The 14,850-nt window shown below is 51.2% G+C and overlaps 1 protein-coding gene across 6 annotated transcripts in view; it reads right to left on the reverse strand.

Annotated features, from left to right (window-relative positions):
* The window catches only part of Prkag2 (protein kinase AMP-activated non-catalytic subunit gamma 2), a 233,965-nt gene that overhangs the window by 125,271 nt on the left and 93,844 nt on the right, over positions 1-14,850 (reverse strand). The window contains exon 1 of one of the 6 annotated variants that reach the window (XM_021189582.2): positions 4,689-5,179. The exons of the other annotated variants lie outside the window; for them this stretch is intronic. Coding sequence (XP_021045241.1) covers positions 4,689-4,782 — 94 coding nt within the window. The 5' untranslated portion in view covers positions 4,783-5,179. Of the gene's footprint in view, positions 1-4,688; positions 5,180-14,850 lie in introns of those variants that run through there. 6 annotated transcript variants of the gene reach the window in all.

Raw genomic sequence — 14,850 nt, forward strand, 5'->3', positions numbered from 1 at the left:
ACAAGATGCTGTTTAAGCACTCAACTGTGCTTCCCTGCGCCCTGCTGCACTGGCCTGCAGGAGGTCCGAGGAACACCGAGAGTCTTAACTTCTGCATGGCCTGGATCTTTCCACTTGGCAGCAGGTTTGACCACATGCTGGCTCCCACTGTGGTCACACTCAAGCCAATCCTTCACCCTCCTTTCAGATGGCACTGCTACCATGTCCTACAACAAAACCCCGTCCGTCTGTTGAAGCAAATTCTTCACAAAGGGACGAACAGTGCACAGTTCCACTTTTATTTGTGGTCAGGGAGGTCAGAAGCCAAGGTTGGGTGGCTTCCTCTGTCATTCAACACTTTAGTTTTTGAGACTGGGCCTCTCCACAGAACCTGGGGTTCTTGGATTGGGCTGGACTGACACCTAGGATCTGCCTGTCCCCTGCTCCACCCCACCCCATGCGCCATGACTTGTTTTTCCAAGACCTGAGGATCTGAGCACTGGACCTCATGCCCGCCTGCAAGCACTTTGTCTTCCTAGCCCTCCCTCCATGATATGTCAAATCCAAAAGAGGCAGGGAGCAGAGTGGCGGTGTCCAGGGACTGGGGTGTGGAAGGAGGTCCATGGACAGAATTGTGGCAAATGACAAGTTTTGGGGTGGGTCAGGCAGCTGCTGTAGAGCAACGTGAACACACTTCCAACTGAGTCCCACGCTGCCATGTGGTGGAGACAGGAAATGCTGTGCTGTTTACATTTTGCCATCATTAACCAAAGACCCCCACTGTTGGTCTACTCTCACGGGGCTGTGTGTCCCACAGGACTGACTTTTGCTTCCTCTTCACCCTCTGAGCTAGAGAGTGGATCCAGTGGAACTGGCAGGATGTGGGTGGTGGTGGGCCCTGGAAGTGGTTACCACAGTACATTTGCTCCTGTGTATGACTGAAAATTCCCAGTATGAAAAGGTAACAACTGTGTTGGGGTATTTATGGCATACTCAGGATACTAGAAGCCAGGGCCAGGTGGGAGCTGTGGGGGGGCGCGGGGGGGGGAGAAAGGCAGAGTGAGGATCGAGATGGAGAAGGTGTGGTGGAGAAAAGGACAGAGCAGGTAGACAGCAGATCTTGCTTTCCAGCCTTGACCTCTGAGGCAGAGCTTTTGATGGTCTCACAGGGCCGTATGCAGCCAAGGTCTGTGCTGTGTGAGTGGGAGCAGACAGCTGTGCCAGCAGGGCTTGCTGGTATAGAGGGAGAGCTCCTAACAGGGAAAATGAATGATGCTTCTCACAGTCATGGCATGAGCCTGCTGAGCTGGGCTCAGGGGAAGAGCCAAAGTCACAGGTCAGGGGCTCATGCCAATCAGGTCTTATTAATTCTGCCCATAACTGCAGAGGGTGAGACGAGGCTGCTTGGCTTGTCCCTTATCTGGTTAGTACTGTCCCTCCTCATCTCCTTTTACATTACCGATGTTATCGCCGCATGCTCTTTGCTGACATAATCTGGATCTCTCTCTACTGAAGAGACAAAAGGAGAGAGTATGTGGGAATTCTCAGTCTGACACACACATCAGGAAACTCCATGTGGGAGATGTGCCTTGGTGCCCCTGTGGCCATAGTCCACGCCCATTTTCACGGTGGGCCCAGCACCCTGTCACTCAGAACTACCCAAGAGGATTCCATCACTAGCTCAGGTGGTCAGCTTTGCAGTGACAGCCTCATAGGTCCTGAGGAAAGATCACCCACAGCCCAATCCATGTCAGTAGCTCAGTGGCAGTGGGCAGACCTGAGCCCCCTCCTCATCCTCTTCAGTTGTTCTGGAAAGCCACGAGGCTCTCAGGACAGCTGTATGCAGGTGTGTGCACAGGTGCACGTCTGAGTGTGGAGTATGCCAATAAGTCCTTGAACCTGTGGGTTTGTACACACGTGAACATGCAAGTGTGCATGTGTGTGAGGTAAAAGCATGCCACTGGACGGGAGGTGTCCTCAGAGGGAGCAACTCTGCACCGGGCTGGAGGGCGGACAGTCTGCACAGGAGGGCTGTACCTGATACTGTTACATTAACTTGACACAGCTATAAAGTCATTGGAGAGTGGGGGGGGGGGACCTCATGAAAATGCCTCCTTAAGATTAGACTGTAGTGGTAGGCAGTGGTGGCATACACCTTTAATCCCAGCACTTCAGAGGCAGAGGCAGGGGGATCTCTTGTGAGTTTGATGCCAGCCTGGTCTACAGAGTGAGGTCCAGGATAGCCAGGGCTGCTACACAGAGAAACACTATATTGAAAAACAAAAAAAGAAAAAACAAGAAAGATCAGCCTGCAGACAAGCCTGCAGGGCATTTTCTTAATTAGTGATTGATGGGGGAGGGGGAAGCTCACTGTGGGTGGGGTCACACCTGGGCTGGTGGTCCTGGGATCTGCAAGAAAGCAGGCTGAACATGACGTGAAAAGCAAGCCAGGGAGCAGCACCCCTCCATGGCCTCAGCATCAGTTCCTGCCTCCAGGCTCCTGTCCTGACTTCCTTCCGTGATGGACTATGATGTGGAGAAAGCCTTTCCCCTCCAACCTGCTTTTTGGTCATGATGCTTCATCTCGGCAATAGAAAGCCCCACCTAAGACAATGCACAGCCGCAGGGGAGAGCAAAAGGGCAGAAGAGGTGGGTGCTGACCTCAAATCCCCATAGAAGAAAAGGCTCGCCATGGAAGAAAGGACGGAAAACCAACCTCCGAAGTGGCCCTTCCTAGACAGTCAGAGCGACCTCACTGGAAAGGGGTGCTCTGAATCGATTGTTGTAAACGGAGAAGGGGCACGGCTGGGGATTACAGTTTGAACTGTGGGGGACACGTTTCTCCAGAGACCAGGAAATCCTGGGTGGAGAGTTAGGTGGAGAGTGGGCTGACTTAGCCAAGCTGAGACAGAAGGAAGTTTCCTCTATAATTCATGGCCTTCCTTCCCCCTTCATTCAGGAGGTGCAGGTCTGGCATGATGGAGGGGGTACCCAGCTCTTACTCCAGTGTGATGCTAACTAAAGGGGAAACCTAGACCCCAGAGCCCTGGCAGCTGCTCACACGCAGCACCAGCCCGAGAAGGACGGCGGGTCTGAACTTGTTCCTCTGGAGAGCCCCCACGTCCCTGATCCGGAGGCCAGAGATGGCCTTTGCATGCAAGCCGTTATGATACTCGGTGGAGATGAAAGTATTATTTCTGATCTCAGCAGCTTAGGAGATGGGAAAACAGCCAGTTCTCACACACCAGGGCAGAAACCACTGTCTGGCACACACCAGGCATTTAATTACAGGTCTGCTTGTCTGTCCCCATTAGCAAAACTAGACTTTTTGTTCAATAATAGGGTCAGATTTAATTCTATAGTAAATGAGTATTTACATCTTTGCTATGGAAAATGAGCGTCTTGTTTTTAGACGAATCACTGACTCTGGTTCAGTCATCCCTCTGTGCCCCACTGCTGGGCCAGGCACCCCAGCCCTCTATAGGCCCCCAGTACTAACTGGCATTCTCTTCTTCAGTTCATTTTGCAGACTTGCTTTTCTCTTCCACGAGACTAAAGACTCCTTGGCTCATGAGTTCCTATCACCACACTAGCCCTCCTCAGAGCACCGAGTCCCATCGCCACACTAGCCCTCCTCAGAGCACCGAAGCTCTCCAGGGTTTTGATGCATCGCTACGGCGAGAGGTGCAGGCAGGCAGAACCTCCTTCATTTTCAGCTCACCTTCCTTACTGCTTAGATGTCCTGTTAAAGTCATCATGCTATTATACCCAGGACAAATTAATGTTTACCACTTGAAATGTCACATTTCACTTTTTTGGAGACAGGGTCTCATGTAGCTGGCTTTGAACTTGATATGTAACCAACTTCTGATCCTCCTGCCTCCACTTGCCAAGTGCTGAGATTACAGCTGTGTGTCCCCATGCCCAGTTTTACTCAGTGCTAGGGATCAAGCCCTCAACTTACACACGATAGGCAAGTACTCTATCAGTTGAGTCACACCTCCAGCCCCAGCCTTAGATCCTTAAAACACAACAGCCACCATCCAAGGTTGAGCGGTCAGATAGCATCCAGGTCCCTACCAAGTAAAGAAACTTGAGCTCCACCTGTATTGCTCCATCTGAACAGAACACACAAGCTTCTACCTCGGCAGATCCGCCAGCTTTCCCAATAGTGTCTCCTAATCCAGGGCAGCAGGTCCCGGATGCTGTTTCTCCCCAAGGGACACAAAACGTGTTTCCCCTCCCAAGTCACCCTCAGTCTACCAGATCTCTTATCAGGGACCAAGGAGGTGGATTCCCTCCCTCTAACAGACAGGACTCTCTCCACGCACATCTCATTTGTAACAACACAAGCTCACACTTCAGACTCATCCTGTTCTTCTTTAAGCTGCTGCTTTGTTGTTTTTTTGTTTTGTTTTTCCTAAACCAGAAACAATCCCAACTTATCCCTAAACCACATAGTGCCAGGTGGGTTGGAGAAAGGAAATAGTTTTAGAAAGAGTGACTGACCAGGTGGATCCTAGGAGCAGCATGGCCATTAGTTAGCAGTCACTCTTTCTCCTTAAACACTGCCTCAGGGCTATGCCTAGAGCAAGAAGCAGCAGCTGGCCACCTCACACACCAGTCCACAGGCACGCGTGTATACATGCACACTCGTGCCCATATCCATCACAGGGGTCATCAGAGAAACAGAAAGGACAGGAGCCTACCAAAGAGGCCATGGGGTTCCGACTGGCGCCGCTGGGTGCTTCGGTTTTGGTCCCTGGGTTTCTTGGTGCCCCTCAGACTTCCAAAGCGCTTCATGAGTCCCTGTGGCCACAGAAGCAGTGACCGGTGAACATATCAGAACTTGAAGAACCAGTGTGAGCCTCGGCTGGGGAAGGGGGGTTCCCCAGAAGGGGAGCAGCATCAGCTGGCAGATACGGGATACGTGGGAAGCGCAGCTTACCGCTGCTGAGAGGCAGCCAAACTCAACCACAGCCTGTGGGTCCGAGGGTCCGCGACAAGATCTCTCAGATTAGTATGAGGTGAGGGCCATGCACTAGGGCCAGCCTAGCAGCCACGCGGGGACTCTCTCCACAGTCCTCACTCAGGTCCCTGAGACTCCCGACTGGCCGCACCTCTCCTCTCCGGACAGTGTCAGTCTCGCCTGTTCTTAAGTAGACAAGAAGCCACAAGAGGCATGAACAGAACCTTGCAGGGGATCTGTTTATGTAGTTAAGGTCACTGGCTCACTGACAAGCTCCGGGTTATTTACTCTCTTTAAACTTACAGCAGGAGGGGAGCCCGCGTAGGCAGAGCCGGCACTAGCCTGCTAGTCATGTGCAGGTCTGCGTGATGTCTCTTTAAGAAGACTGTAAAAGGAAACCACCCTGTACAGACAATTCTTGGCACCAATTGGCCAGAGCACATTCCATTATAACATGACATCACACAACTATTTTGATGCATGTGCTTCGGGACTCTGAGAGCTAGAAGCCAGGAGAGCTAGGGCTAGCTAGCCGCTGCTGAATATTCTTTGTTCCCTCTAGGGAACACGGAAAGATCGAGAAGAGACAGAATCTTCCTAGGATTCAGCAGAAGGTCTCAGGCTAACACGGAGCCTGACTGCTGAGGGCTGCACAACAGAACTCGGGCTTTGGAGGGGATCTCATTCAACCCCTCCTATTACAGACAGGGAAACTGAGGTTCAGGACGGGCGGTGGCTCTCCCAAGCCCCTGCTGCCAACTATAGCAGAGACGAGACTCCAACACCAGTCTCATCCACCATAAGCCTAATGTCTGATCTGACAAAGCACGAAGCCTTTAGTTCATCTGAGCTGCATAAGTAAGTAAGAGGGCGAAACGCCAGAGAAGGAAATAACTTGTTTCGTTTTGTTTGTCTTTCTGATAGCTTTTACTGAAGAGAGGTTACTTGCTCTGTTACTAATCAGCCTTCTGACCTTGAGGAAGTCGGGGTTTCCACCTTTGTTAGCCAGGATGAGACCTGGTGACTACGGGGCTTCAACTCTAACAGTCTAGGGCAGAGAGAGCACGCATCTCACGCACTGCTCGTTCAGAGTCTCCAAGCTCAGTTTCTGGCACCCATGACAGGTGGGTCACAGCCACGTGGTACTGCTCCAGCCTCAAGGGAATCAGACGCCCTCTTTTGGCCTCCATAGGCACCTGCGCTCACAAGCACCATCCCACATGCATACACATACATATAATTTTTAAAAATCAAATTCCAATAACCTGAACTAATGGCAATAAAATCTGTGTGGCTTCTCCCCCAAATAACCACTTACCCCAAGATTAGTTAAATGGACCTCGGGCTGAGGATGACTGGCTTGGATCTCCTCAGCTCCTGTCTAGATGGTATCTCACCTTCAAAGGCAACTGACGTCTGTGTAAGTTTTGTTTTCTAATAGGGCATCTGGAAATGAGGGGTAGAGGGGGACAGGAGAGGGATTCAACTTGTGAGGAAGGCCGAAGCCCACAAGAGGCCACCGTGAATTCGGGCCTGACCCCTCAATCTTGGTGGGTTTGTCACTCTCTGGCAGAGTCTGGCACGCCAGTTACCCGCTGTGCAAGGTGAAGACAAGGAGACAATGGATCTCCAGCTGTAGCAACAGGCTGTCGAACAAGCTTGAGGGAGTTGGTTAAGAGGCCATGATGAGCCGGGCGTGGTGGCGCACGCCTTTAATCCCAGCACTCGGGAGGCAGAGGCAGGCGGATTTCTGAGTTCGAGGCCAGCCTGGTCTACAGAGTGAGTNCCTGATGCCACATGGTAAGGGTGCTGAGGTTTGAACATGGGCTGTCCCTCTCACTTGGTCTCCTGCTAGCAGGACCTGTTTGGGGAGGTTGGGAGACCTCTGGGTTTTGTTCTGGTTCTGACCCACTTCGTCTGTCACTGGCCCATGTCACTTGAACAGTGCCCTCATGCCCCACTGCGGTGCTTTCCCCACCATGATGAACTGAGAGCCCTCCCTCCGGTGTCCTCTGCAGCACCAGGAGAGGACGGCAGAATCTCCGCTCCTGCCCCGGCTCTGCTGCTCTCAGGGCCGCAGACAGGGGACACACTTGCTGCCTTATGCCCACAGGGCCCTCAAGCTATGGAGTGGCTGTCTACCTTCTTGGATCTGACCCTGTTCTTTGGTCATCCCCATTTTCCATGAGAGCTGCTTGTCCCAGGAATGGCTGGTTGGTGTCCACTCTTGGGCACACTTCTGATTTTATGAATCACAGGCGCTGCCGGCCCAGTGCTTTGGTCCCTCCATCTGGCTTCGTCTCTAGTACAGTAGCAGAGTACCTCTGTGATCAAAATACGTGGCCCAAACTTACTGTGATTTTTAAACTCTGCAAAACTACATTTTGGAGTTTCACATTTAAGTTTTTAAAAGTTTAACTAAACCCCGCTTGAAACAAAATTATACTTTTCTCAATTTAAAATTAAATAAGGATCCAGACATGGTGGTATACACCTTTATCTGCACCACTGGAGGGACATGAAGAACGTGAGTTCCTGGCTAGCCTGGACGACACAGTAAGACCCATCCCCAAACAAAATTCAAAAAAGGAGCAAACAATAACCTAATAAAGGAAGATGGTGTGTGTGTGTGTGTGTGTGTGTGTGTGTGTGTGTGTGTGTGTTGTCTGGAAGGACACCGGACATATACGAAGAGGAGGCATGCTCAAATANGTGTGTGTGTGTGTGTGTGTGTGTGTGTTGTCTGGAAGGACACCGGACATATACGAAGAGGAGGCATGCTCAAATAAAAAAACTATGTGGAAAAAAATGTTGTAACATTCTTTTTAATGTGTGTATTATGCGTGCATAAGGGGGGAGTGTGTGTGTGTGTGTGTGTGTGCGCGTGCACACATGCATGTCCACGTGCATGGGTATGGGTGGAGGTGAGAGGGTAATGTTGGCTGCCACCCTCAACTGCTTTCCACATTATTTTTTGAGACAGGTCTCTCGCTGAACCTGCAGGCTGCAGTTAGCTAGCCTGGGCAGGTGACGGTCATCGAGCCCCAGTCCTGCCTCTGCAGTGAGCGGCTGCCGAGCACGTGACTGGGGCCAGCATTTGATGTGGGTTCTGGGATCCAAACTGAGGTCCTTATGCCTCTGGGACAACAGTTCAGTGACTGAGCCATCTCTCCAGTCAAGGTTGCAAATCTTCTCACACCAGAAGAGAAGCAGAGTGTGTGGAAAGCAAGCAAGGAAAAGCTCAGCAGGTGGAGGCAGCCTGGCAGAGGCAGGCAGGCCGGATGGCTGCTGTGGGTTTATCTGGACACTCACTCTGCAGGTGGTGATTACACTGGGGGATGTCCTAGGCAGCTGCTGATTGAAGGGATTTGGGTGCTGTAAGCCACTCAAAGACACCCCTGTTCTCCAAGAGTGGCATTTTCATTATCGAAAGAATAACTACCATTTACCAAGAGTCTCTCCTAAGCCAAGCAAGGCACCGGGCAACTTCGGGCAACTTCGCAGTTGTTATTTCATTTGCCCCTATAAATGCTGAAGGGCGGCTACCGATAGTGTGTCCTTTAAAGATGGAGAGCAGAGAGTCAGAGGAGCAGCTTGGTGGGGTCCCACAGCTGACAAGCCATGGCAGAGAGCATGGACTTGAACCCGACTCAGGTAAATCTGAACATGCGTGCACACACAATACAACATCAGGGCCCAAGGTCAATATCCCTCTCCTCCCCTGGGCCCTGCCTCAGTGAGTCCCTTAGAAGAAGAGAATAGGCCAGAGTCTGCATTCTTGCACTGACCTTTGACCTTCAGGCCTGAAGGTTTAAAGGCATAAGAGTCAACCTTGAAAACCTTGATTTGCATCCTACCAGGACCAAACATCCTTCCAGGAGCCTGCGACAAGGCAGGCATCGCTGACCTGGCATGCAAGTGAACTGCGACGTCCCAAGAAAAGCAGTATGTTGGACAGGCGACACAGGCAAGGAGCAGACACCCTCTGTACACTGGGACCAGAACTCACTGAGGCAGCCTAGCTCTGGGCTTCACTCTGAATTTACTCTGTGGGAGCATTTGGAGTCTTTGTTGAGGAACTTAAGAATGTGACCAAGCAGGTGAAGGGAAAAAAAAGAATTCCATGTCCTTCAAGGTCACTGGCTGCCACTGAGGGGGGATGAGGGGGAACTGGCAGGGTTCAGCTTGAGCTGTTTTGGCCTGGCATGAATGTCTACCGACACAAGGCGGTTTTAGGAGAGGGAAGCATTGCAAAGAATGATGGGAGAGCTCACAGGTTGAAACTGTATTGTAAAGTGGCCCAGGTCTTTATAGATAAGCCTTAGAAAACCCTCAGGAAGTCACTAACAGCAGTCAAGTGGGGGACAATGGACACCCTCAGAACACCAACCTGACACCAGTTCTATAGGATTTGGTGAGAGGTGTAATGCTAGGTGGTTCTTGTGTATGTGTGTGTGTGTGTGTGTGTGTGTGTGTGTGTGTGTGCACGCGCGCATGCGCATGTGCGTGCGTGTGCGCATGTGTGTCTGCGAGCATGTGCACATGTAAGCACATTTTGCATGTTTGTGGGTACATGTGTTTCAAGGTGTGTGCTTGTGTGTATAGCACCAGGTTGGGGTTGGCAATCATCCTCAATAGCTCCATCGTCTTCTCTGAGGTGAGGGTCTCACAATCAAACCCAGAGCTCACTGCTAAGGCCAGCCTCTCTGTCGGCTTGCTCTGGGGTCCTGCCTCTGCCTTCCACCCAGAGCTCACTGCTAAGGCCAGCCTCNCTCTGCCTTCCACCCAGAGCTCACTGCTAAGGCCAGCCTCTCTGTCGGCTTGCTCTGGGGTCCTGTCTCTGCCTTCCAAGGCTGAAATTAAGGCAGGCCACCACAGCATCCACCACTTACACGGACTCTGGGGATCCAGACTCTACTTTTCACGCTTGTACAGCAGGCACCTTAACCACTGGGCCACCTTCCCAGTCCACAACTGTAGGGTTTATTTTATATGTGCTCTTTAAAAAACACATTTTTAATTAAAGTAGAATCATATCAGGTTGGGGAGATGGCTCCATGGTTAAAAGCAGTGACTGCTCTTCCAGAGGCCCTGAGTTCAGTTCCCAGCAACCACATGGTGGCTCACAACCATCCGTAATGGGATTTGCTGCCCTCTTCTGGTGTGTCTGAAGAAGAGCAACAGTGTACTCACATAAAAATAAATAAATAAATCTTCAAAAGAAATTTTAAAAACACAAAACCAAAACAAATTTATTTAAAAAAATAGAATCCTATCACTATCCTGCTTCCCTTTCCTATTCTAGCCCCGCCTACCCTTCCTGTGTCCCCTCCCCTCCAATTGATAGCCTCAGTCCTTCACACACACACACACACACACACACACACACACACAGGTAAATGCAACCTGCTGAGCCCATTTTGGTTTGCATGAATATGGTTCAGGTCTGACCCCTTGGTATTGCACACCGGGAAGGGGCTCATACCTGGGAGAGGCTGGTGCTCCCACTCCCGGCAGGCATCCCTGGTGCTCCCTCTCCCGGCAGGCATCCCTGGTGCTCCCTCCCCCGGCAGGCATCCCTGGTGCTCCCTCCCCCGGCAGGCATATCTGGTGCTCCCTCTCCCGGCAGGCATCCCTGGTGCTCCCTCTCCCGGCAGGCATCCCTGGTGCTCCCTCTCCCAGCAGGCATCCCTGGCCTGCAGTTCTCTGTCTAGGGCTGAGACCCCATGGAAATGTCTGCCTTCCACATTAGCATGTCCTCCAGTGCTGCCCCCGCTCCTCTCTTGTTTCTGCAGCCATTTCTAGGAGAGTCTGTCTCACAGCAGACCTCCTGGATTTCTGGAGCATACAATTTTCCACCTTCTCTTTCAACCATGTACTGAGAGCCATCCTCCATCCTCCACAGAGACGATGTTTATATTAAAATTACATCCAGAAAAGCTTTAGACCCTCATTCCCACTGAACCGCTCTGGATGTCATGACAGGCTTCACTCAAGCTGTGAGGACCTAGAGGGAGAAAAGCAGCTGTGAGAGACTCGGGGTGCATCATCTCTCCATGAGCCCCTTAGTCCTCTCATGCTAGTCCACAGCTGCCTGGGACCAACATGCCCCAGGGCAAGTCCAACCACCCGGGGATCACAGCTTGCCTGCTAAGTGACACTGTCCACACATCCTGTGTGGAAAGAACGCCTCAAAGCACTTCCTGTGTTTTCAGCATGGGAGGAGGGGTCAGCTGCTACTGTTCAATTAGGGATATCTAGGGACAGAGGTTCATCGGAGCCTCCAGAACTCTGGAGTGGCCAGGAAGAAAGCTGAAATCCTCGACCTGTTCCACTGTCCACGGACAGTTAGGACCCAGCAGCGGCTTCTCCACGGCGGGGATGTTGGGAAGGCAACTGAGGGCACATCGACAGAAATTTTACTCTCAACCCTTCGAGGGCTGTCTGTGACCCTCACAGGGCCTGAGAAGCATCCAGGTCCCTGAGAGGCTGCTGCCAATCAAAGCCTTGGGGTGTGAGTTTCAGATCCCCTTGGAGCAGGGCGCAGTATGCACACCGGAGAGAAGACTCCTGCTGCTTGTGAAATACCGCATCATATTTCACCGAGAGTTCTAAAGGTCATGTTACTACTTAGTCCTTAGTGAACTTGCCCTTGGGGCCTTCCTTATTCCTCCTTCGGGGGCTGTGTTTGAGTCACACCTCCGAGACATGGCCCTCCCCACCTGACTCAAGCCACCATGTGGCTCAGAGTCATTCCAGCACACTCAGGGTCACACCTAGCCTCGTGGTGCCTAGGGGGAAGAGAATGGGGGAATGTGAGTGACAAGAGAGTGTTTGTTTTGGCAAACAAATCTCAGTTCTCCCAACTCTGTTCAGACCAGTGACATCTAAGCCCACTGAGATTTGATAGTGGCCACAGGAACTCCTACTGTTAAAAAACACAGACAGGTGCTGAGGGCTTGCTGTGGGAGTGTAAGGGTCTGGGGCAGGATCCCCAGGCCAGGTAAAACGCCCCAGCATCAAGGAGGGCCAAGGGAGGAGGACTGCTGGGATTTTCTGGTGGCCAGTCTAGCTGAACCAACACTGGGTGGCAGCTTGGATCAGTGAGATATCCTATCTCAAGGGAGCAAAGCACTCAGAGTCAGAGGAAGACAGCTCTGACCTCTGCATGCACACCAGTGGAGTGTGCACTCACATACAAACATACAGAAAAGTGAAAGACTATGCAGTAATTGTTTCCAGCTAAAATATAGGAGGCAGAAAGTACAAAATCTGTCGATCTCTGAAAGTCAGAGGTCTCAGGGGCCTTAGTCCTTCCTGTGGTCCTTGTATTCGGAAGTTGATAGGTTCTTGTCAGGGGCCTTAGTCCTTCCTGTGGCCCTGTATTCGGAAGTTGACAGGTTCATGCTCAACAAGATCTCTGTAAAAGCTTCTCAGGCCCAGGGCTCCAAAAGTCCCAAAGACAAAGCAGGAAGGGCAAAGACCAGGACCATGGCCCATGGGACAGATCCTGGGTGCAGAGGGCCCCTGGAGCATCACCTGGGCAGGGATGCCTTTTTCTAGGGCCTGGGGTTCCTTCGAGGGACCCCACCGACTCCTGTACCCATTCACTAGAAATACAATGAACCAGAGGTCAGAAGGTGAGGTCTGGCTGCATTGGATTGGTTTCCTCTCAAAGTAAAACGCAGGATAAAATGGGGCGGCTGTGGGACACTTTAGCCTGCGGGTCAGCTACAACCTCAAGAGAAATCTGGGCCCGCTCACAGGCCTGCAGTCATGAGTGGTTTCACCACTTCTGCATAACCTGCTGGTTACACAGCAGGCTCAGCCCATCCCCAGGTCTTAAAGGGATGAAGGAGAAGCCAGCAGGAGCATTCATAGCTGCAGAGCTGGAACCACTGGAGCGGATAGCAACCGCTGTCCCCACTGCTGTGCTCTGACCTCACTGTGCCACCTGTTCCTCCGTCTCTGTCTTAGGGTTATACCTGTGAGAACTGTAATCCCTGGTACCCACCCACCTCCTCCATCCTCCCCTTTCCTTCATTTAACAAGTTTATATGACAGCATGGAGCAAGCACAAAGGGGCAACACATTCAGGCAGCTCTAGTCACCATCGAACCAAACTTTAGTGAGCGTCAAAGGACTTCATCCAGAAAGTAAAGGTGACTCACAGAGGAGAAAGTACCTGCAAGATATATATCTACAAAGTGTTCACTGTTCAGAGCTCCTACAAATTAGGCAGAAAAAGACAACACAACTAAAACCAACTAAAAACGGGCAGAAGGGGCTGGAGAGATGGCTCAGTGGTTAAGAACACCAGCTGCTCTCCCAGAGGACCTGGCTCCTGTTGCCAGCACTGCATCGGGTGGCTCATGACTTCCTGAAGCTCCAGTTTTGAGGAATCCAAAGCCCTTTTCTGGCCTTTGCATGAGCTTGCATGCATATGGTACACATAAAATCAATCTCTCTCTCTCTCTCTCTCTCTCTCTCTCTCTCTCTCTCTCTCTCTCTCTCTCTCTCTATCTCCCTCCCTCTCTCTCTTTNTCTTTCTCTCTCTCCCCTCTTCTCTCTTCTCTCTCCTCTCTCTCTCTTTCTCTCTCTCTCTCCTCTCTCTCTCTCTCCCCTCTTCTCTCTTCTCTCTTCTCTCTTCTCTCTTCTCTCTCTCTCTCTCTCTCTCTCTCTCTCTCTCTCTCTCTCTCTCTCTCTCAATGAATCTTGACTGGAAAAAGGGCAGGAAGCTTCAAAAGACACTTCCCCCAAAGAAGCGAAACAGGGCCACTCACATGCTTGAGAAAATACTTATGGGAACCACCAATCTCAGCCACAGATGTGGAGACTTTCTACTGACCAAGAGAGAATTTCTATTGACCAAGAGAGAATTTCTATTGACCAAGAGAGAATTTCTATTGACCAAGAGGTGGAGAAAACAGAACCTTAATATTCCTGAGAAGGTGAAAATACCACATTTATCATGAAAACAATTTGCCCTTCCCCAGTAAGTTAAACACAAGATTCCTGTGTAACCTACTTCTAGCTATCTACCCCAAAGAACTGAAGACAGGTATTAAAGCAGCTCCCACAGCAGTGCTAGTCACAAAATCCAAGAGGGAGAGACAACCTCAGCACTCATCGCGGGGGGGGGGGGGGCGGCGGTGAACGGATATGGTATGTCTACTCGAGAGCATATTATTTAACCAGGAAAAGCATGAAATCATGATAAATGTTAGGATGTCCAATTTCCAAACAAAATCTAACGTGTGAGGAGCCAGTCGCGTTATGATTCCATTTTTACAAAAATCCCTGAACAGGCAAAGCCAGAGAAAAGTAGATTGATATGGCCAGGTTCTGGGAGTAGAGGGATGGGAAATGACGGGCAATGGGGATGAGGTTCTGTTTGGGGTGGTTATTGGCTCATCTGGTGTTCCCTAGGGGTTTATGTGCTGCTGGCTGGTGCCCAGTGTGTGATACCATTGGGAAGTGGGATCTAATGGAAGGAAGGTCACTGGCAGAGTGCACTGCAAGGGAATTCTGAGATCTAGCTCTTCTCTGAGTCCTCAAGACCACGACGTGAGAAGTCTCCATCACCACATGCCCAGTACACTCTCTCTACAAACTGTCTGGTCCTTCCTCAACAAGTTCAACCTAAAGCCATTATGTATGTCCACCCAGATCTGGAGCAGCCAGACAGGCACCTCTGCAATCATTAACCAAAGGAAGCCTTTTCTCCTTGGTTACCCATGCCAGGCGCTTTGTCGTGGCAATAGCTGGTACACTGATGAAATAGCCATCAGACTGGAGGGCTGACTCTACAGTGCTGGGGATGCACTTAATGTCCCCTACTGTATACTCCCAGACTGGAGGGCTGACTGTACAGTGCTGGGGATGCACTTAATGTCCCCTAC

This window comes from Mus pahari, chromosome 2, assembly GCF_900095145.1.
Source record: "Mus pahari chromosome 2, PAHARI_EIJ_v1.1, whole genome shotgun sequence".
NCBI lineage: Eukaryota > Metazoa > Chordata > Mammalia > Rodentia > Muridae > Mus > Mus pahari.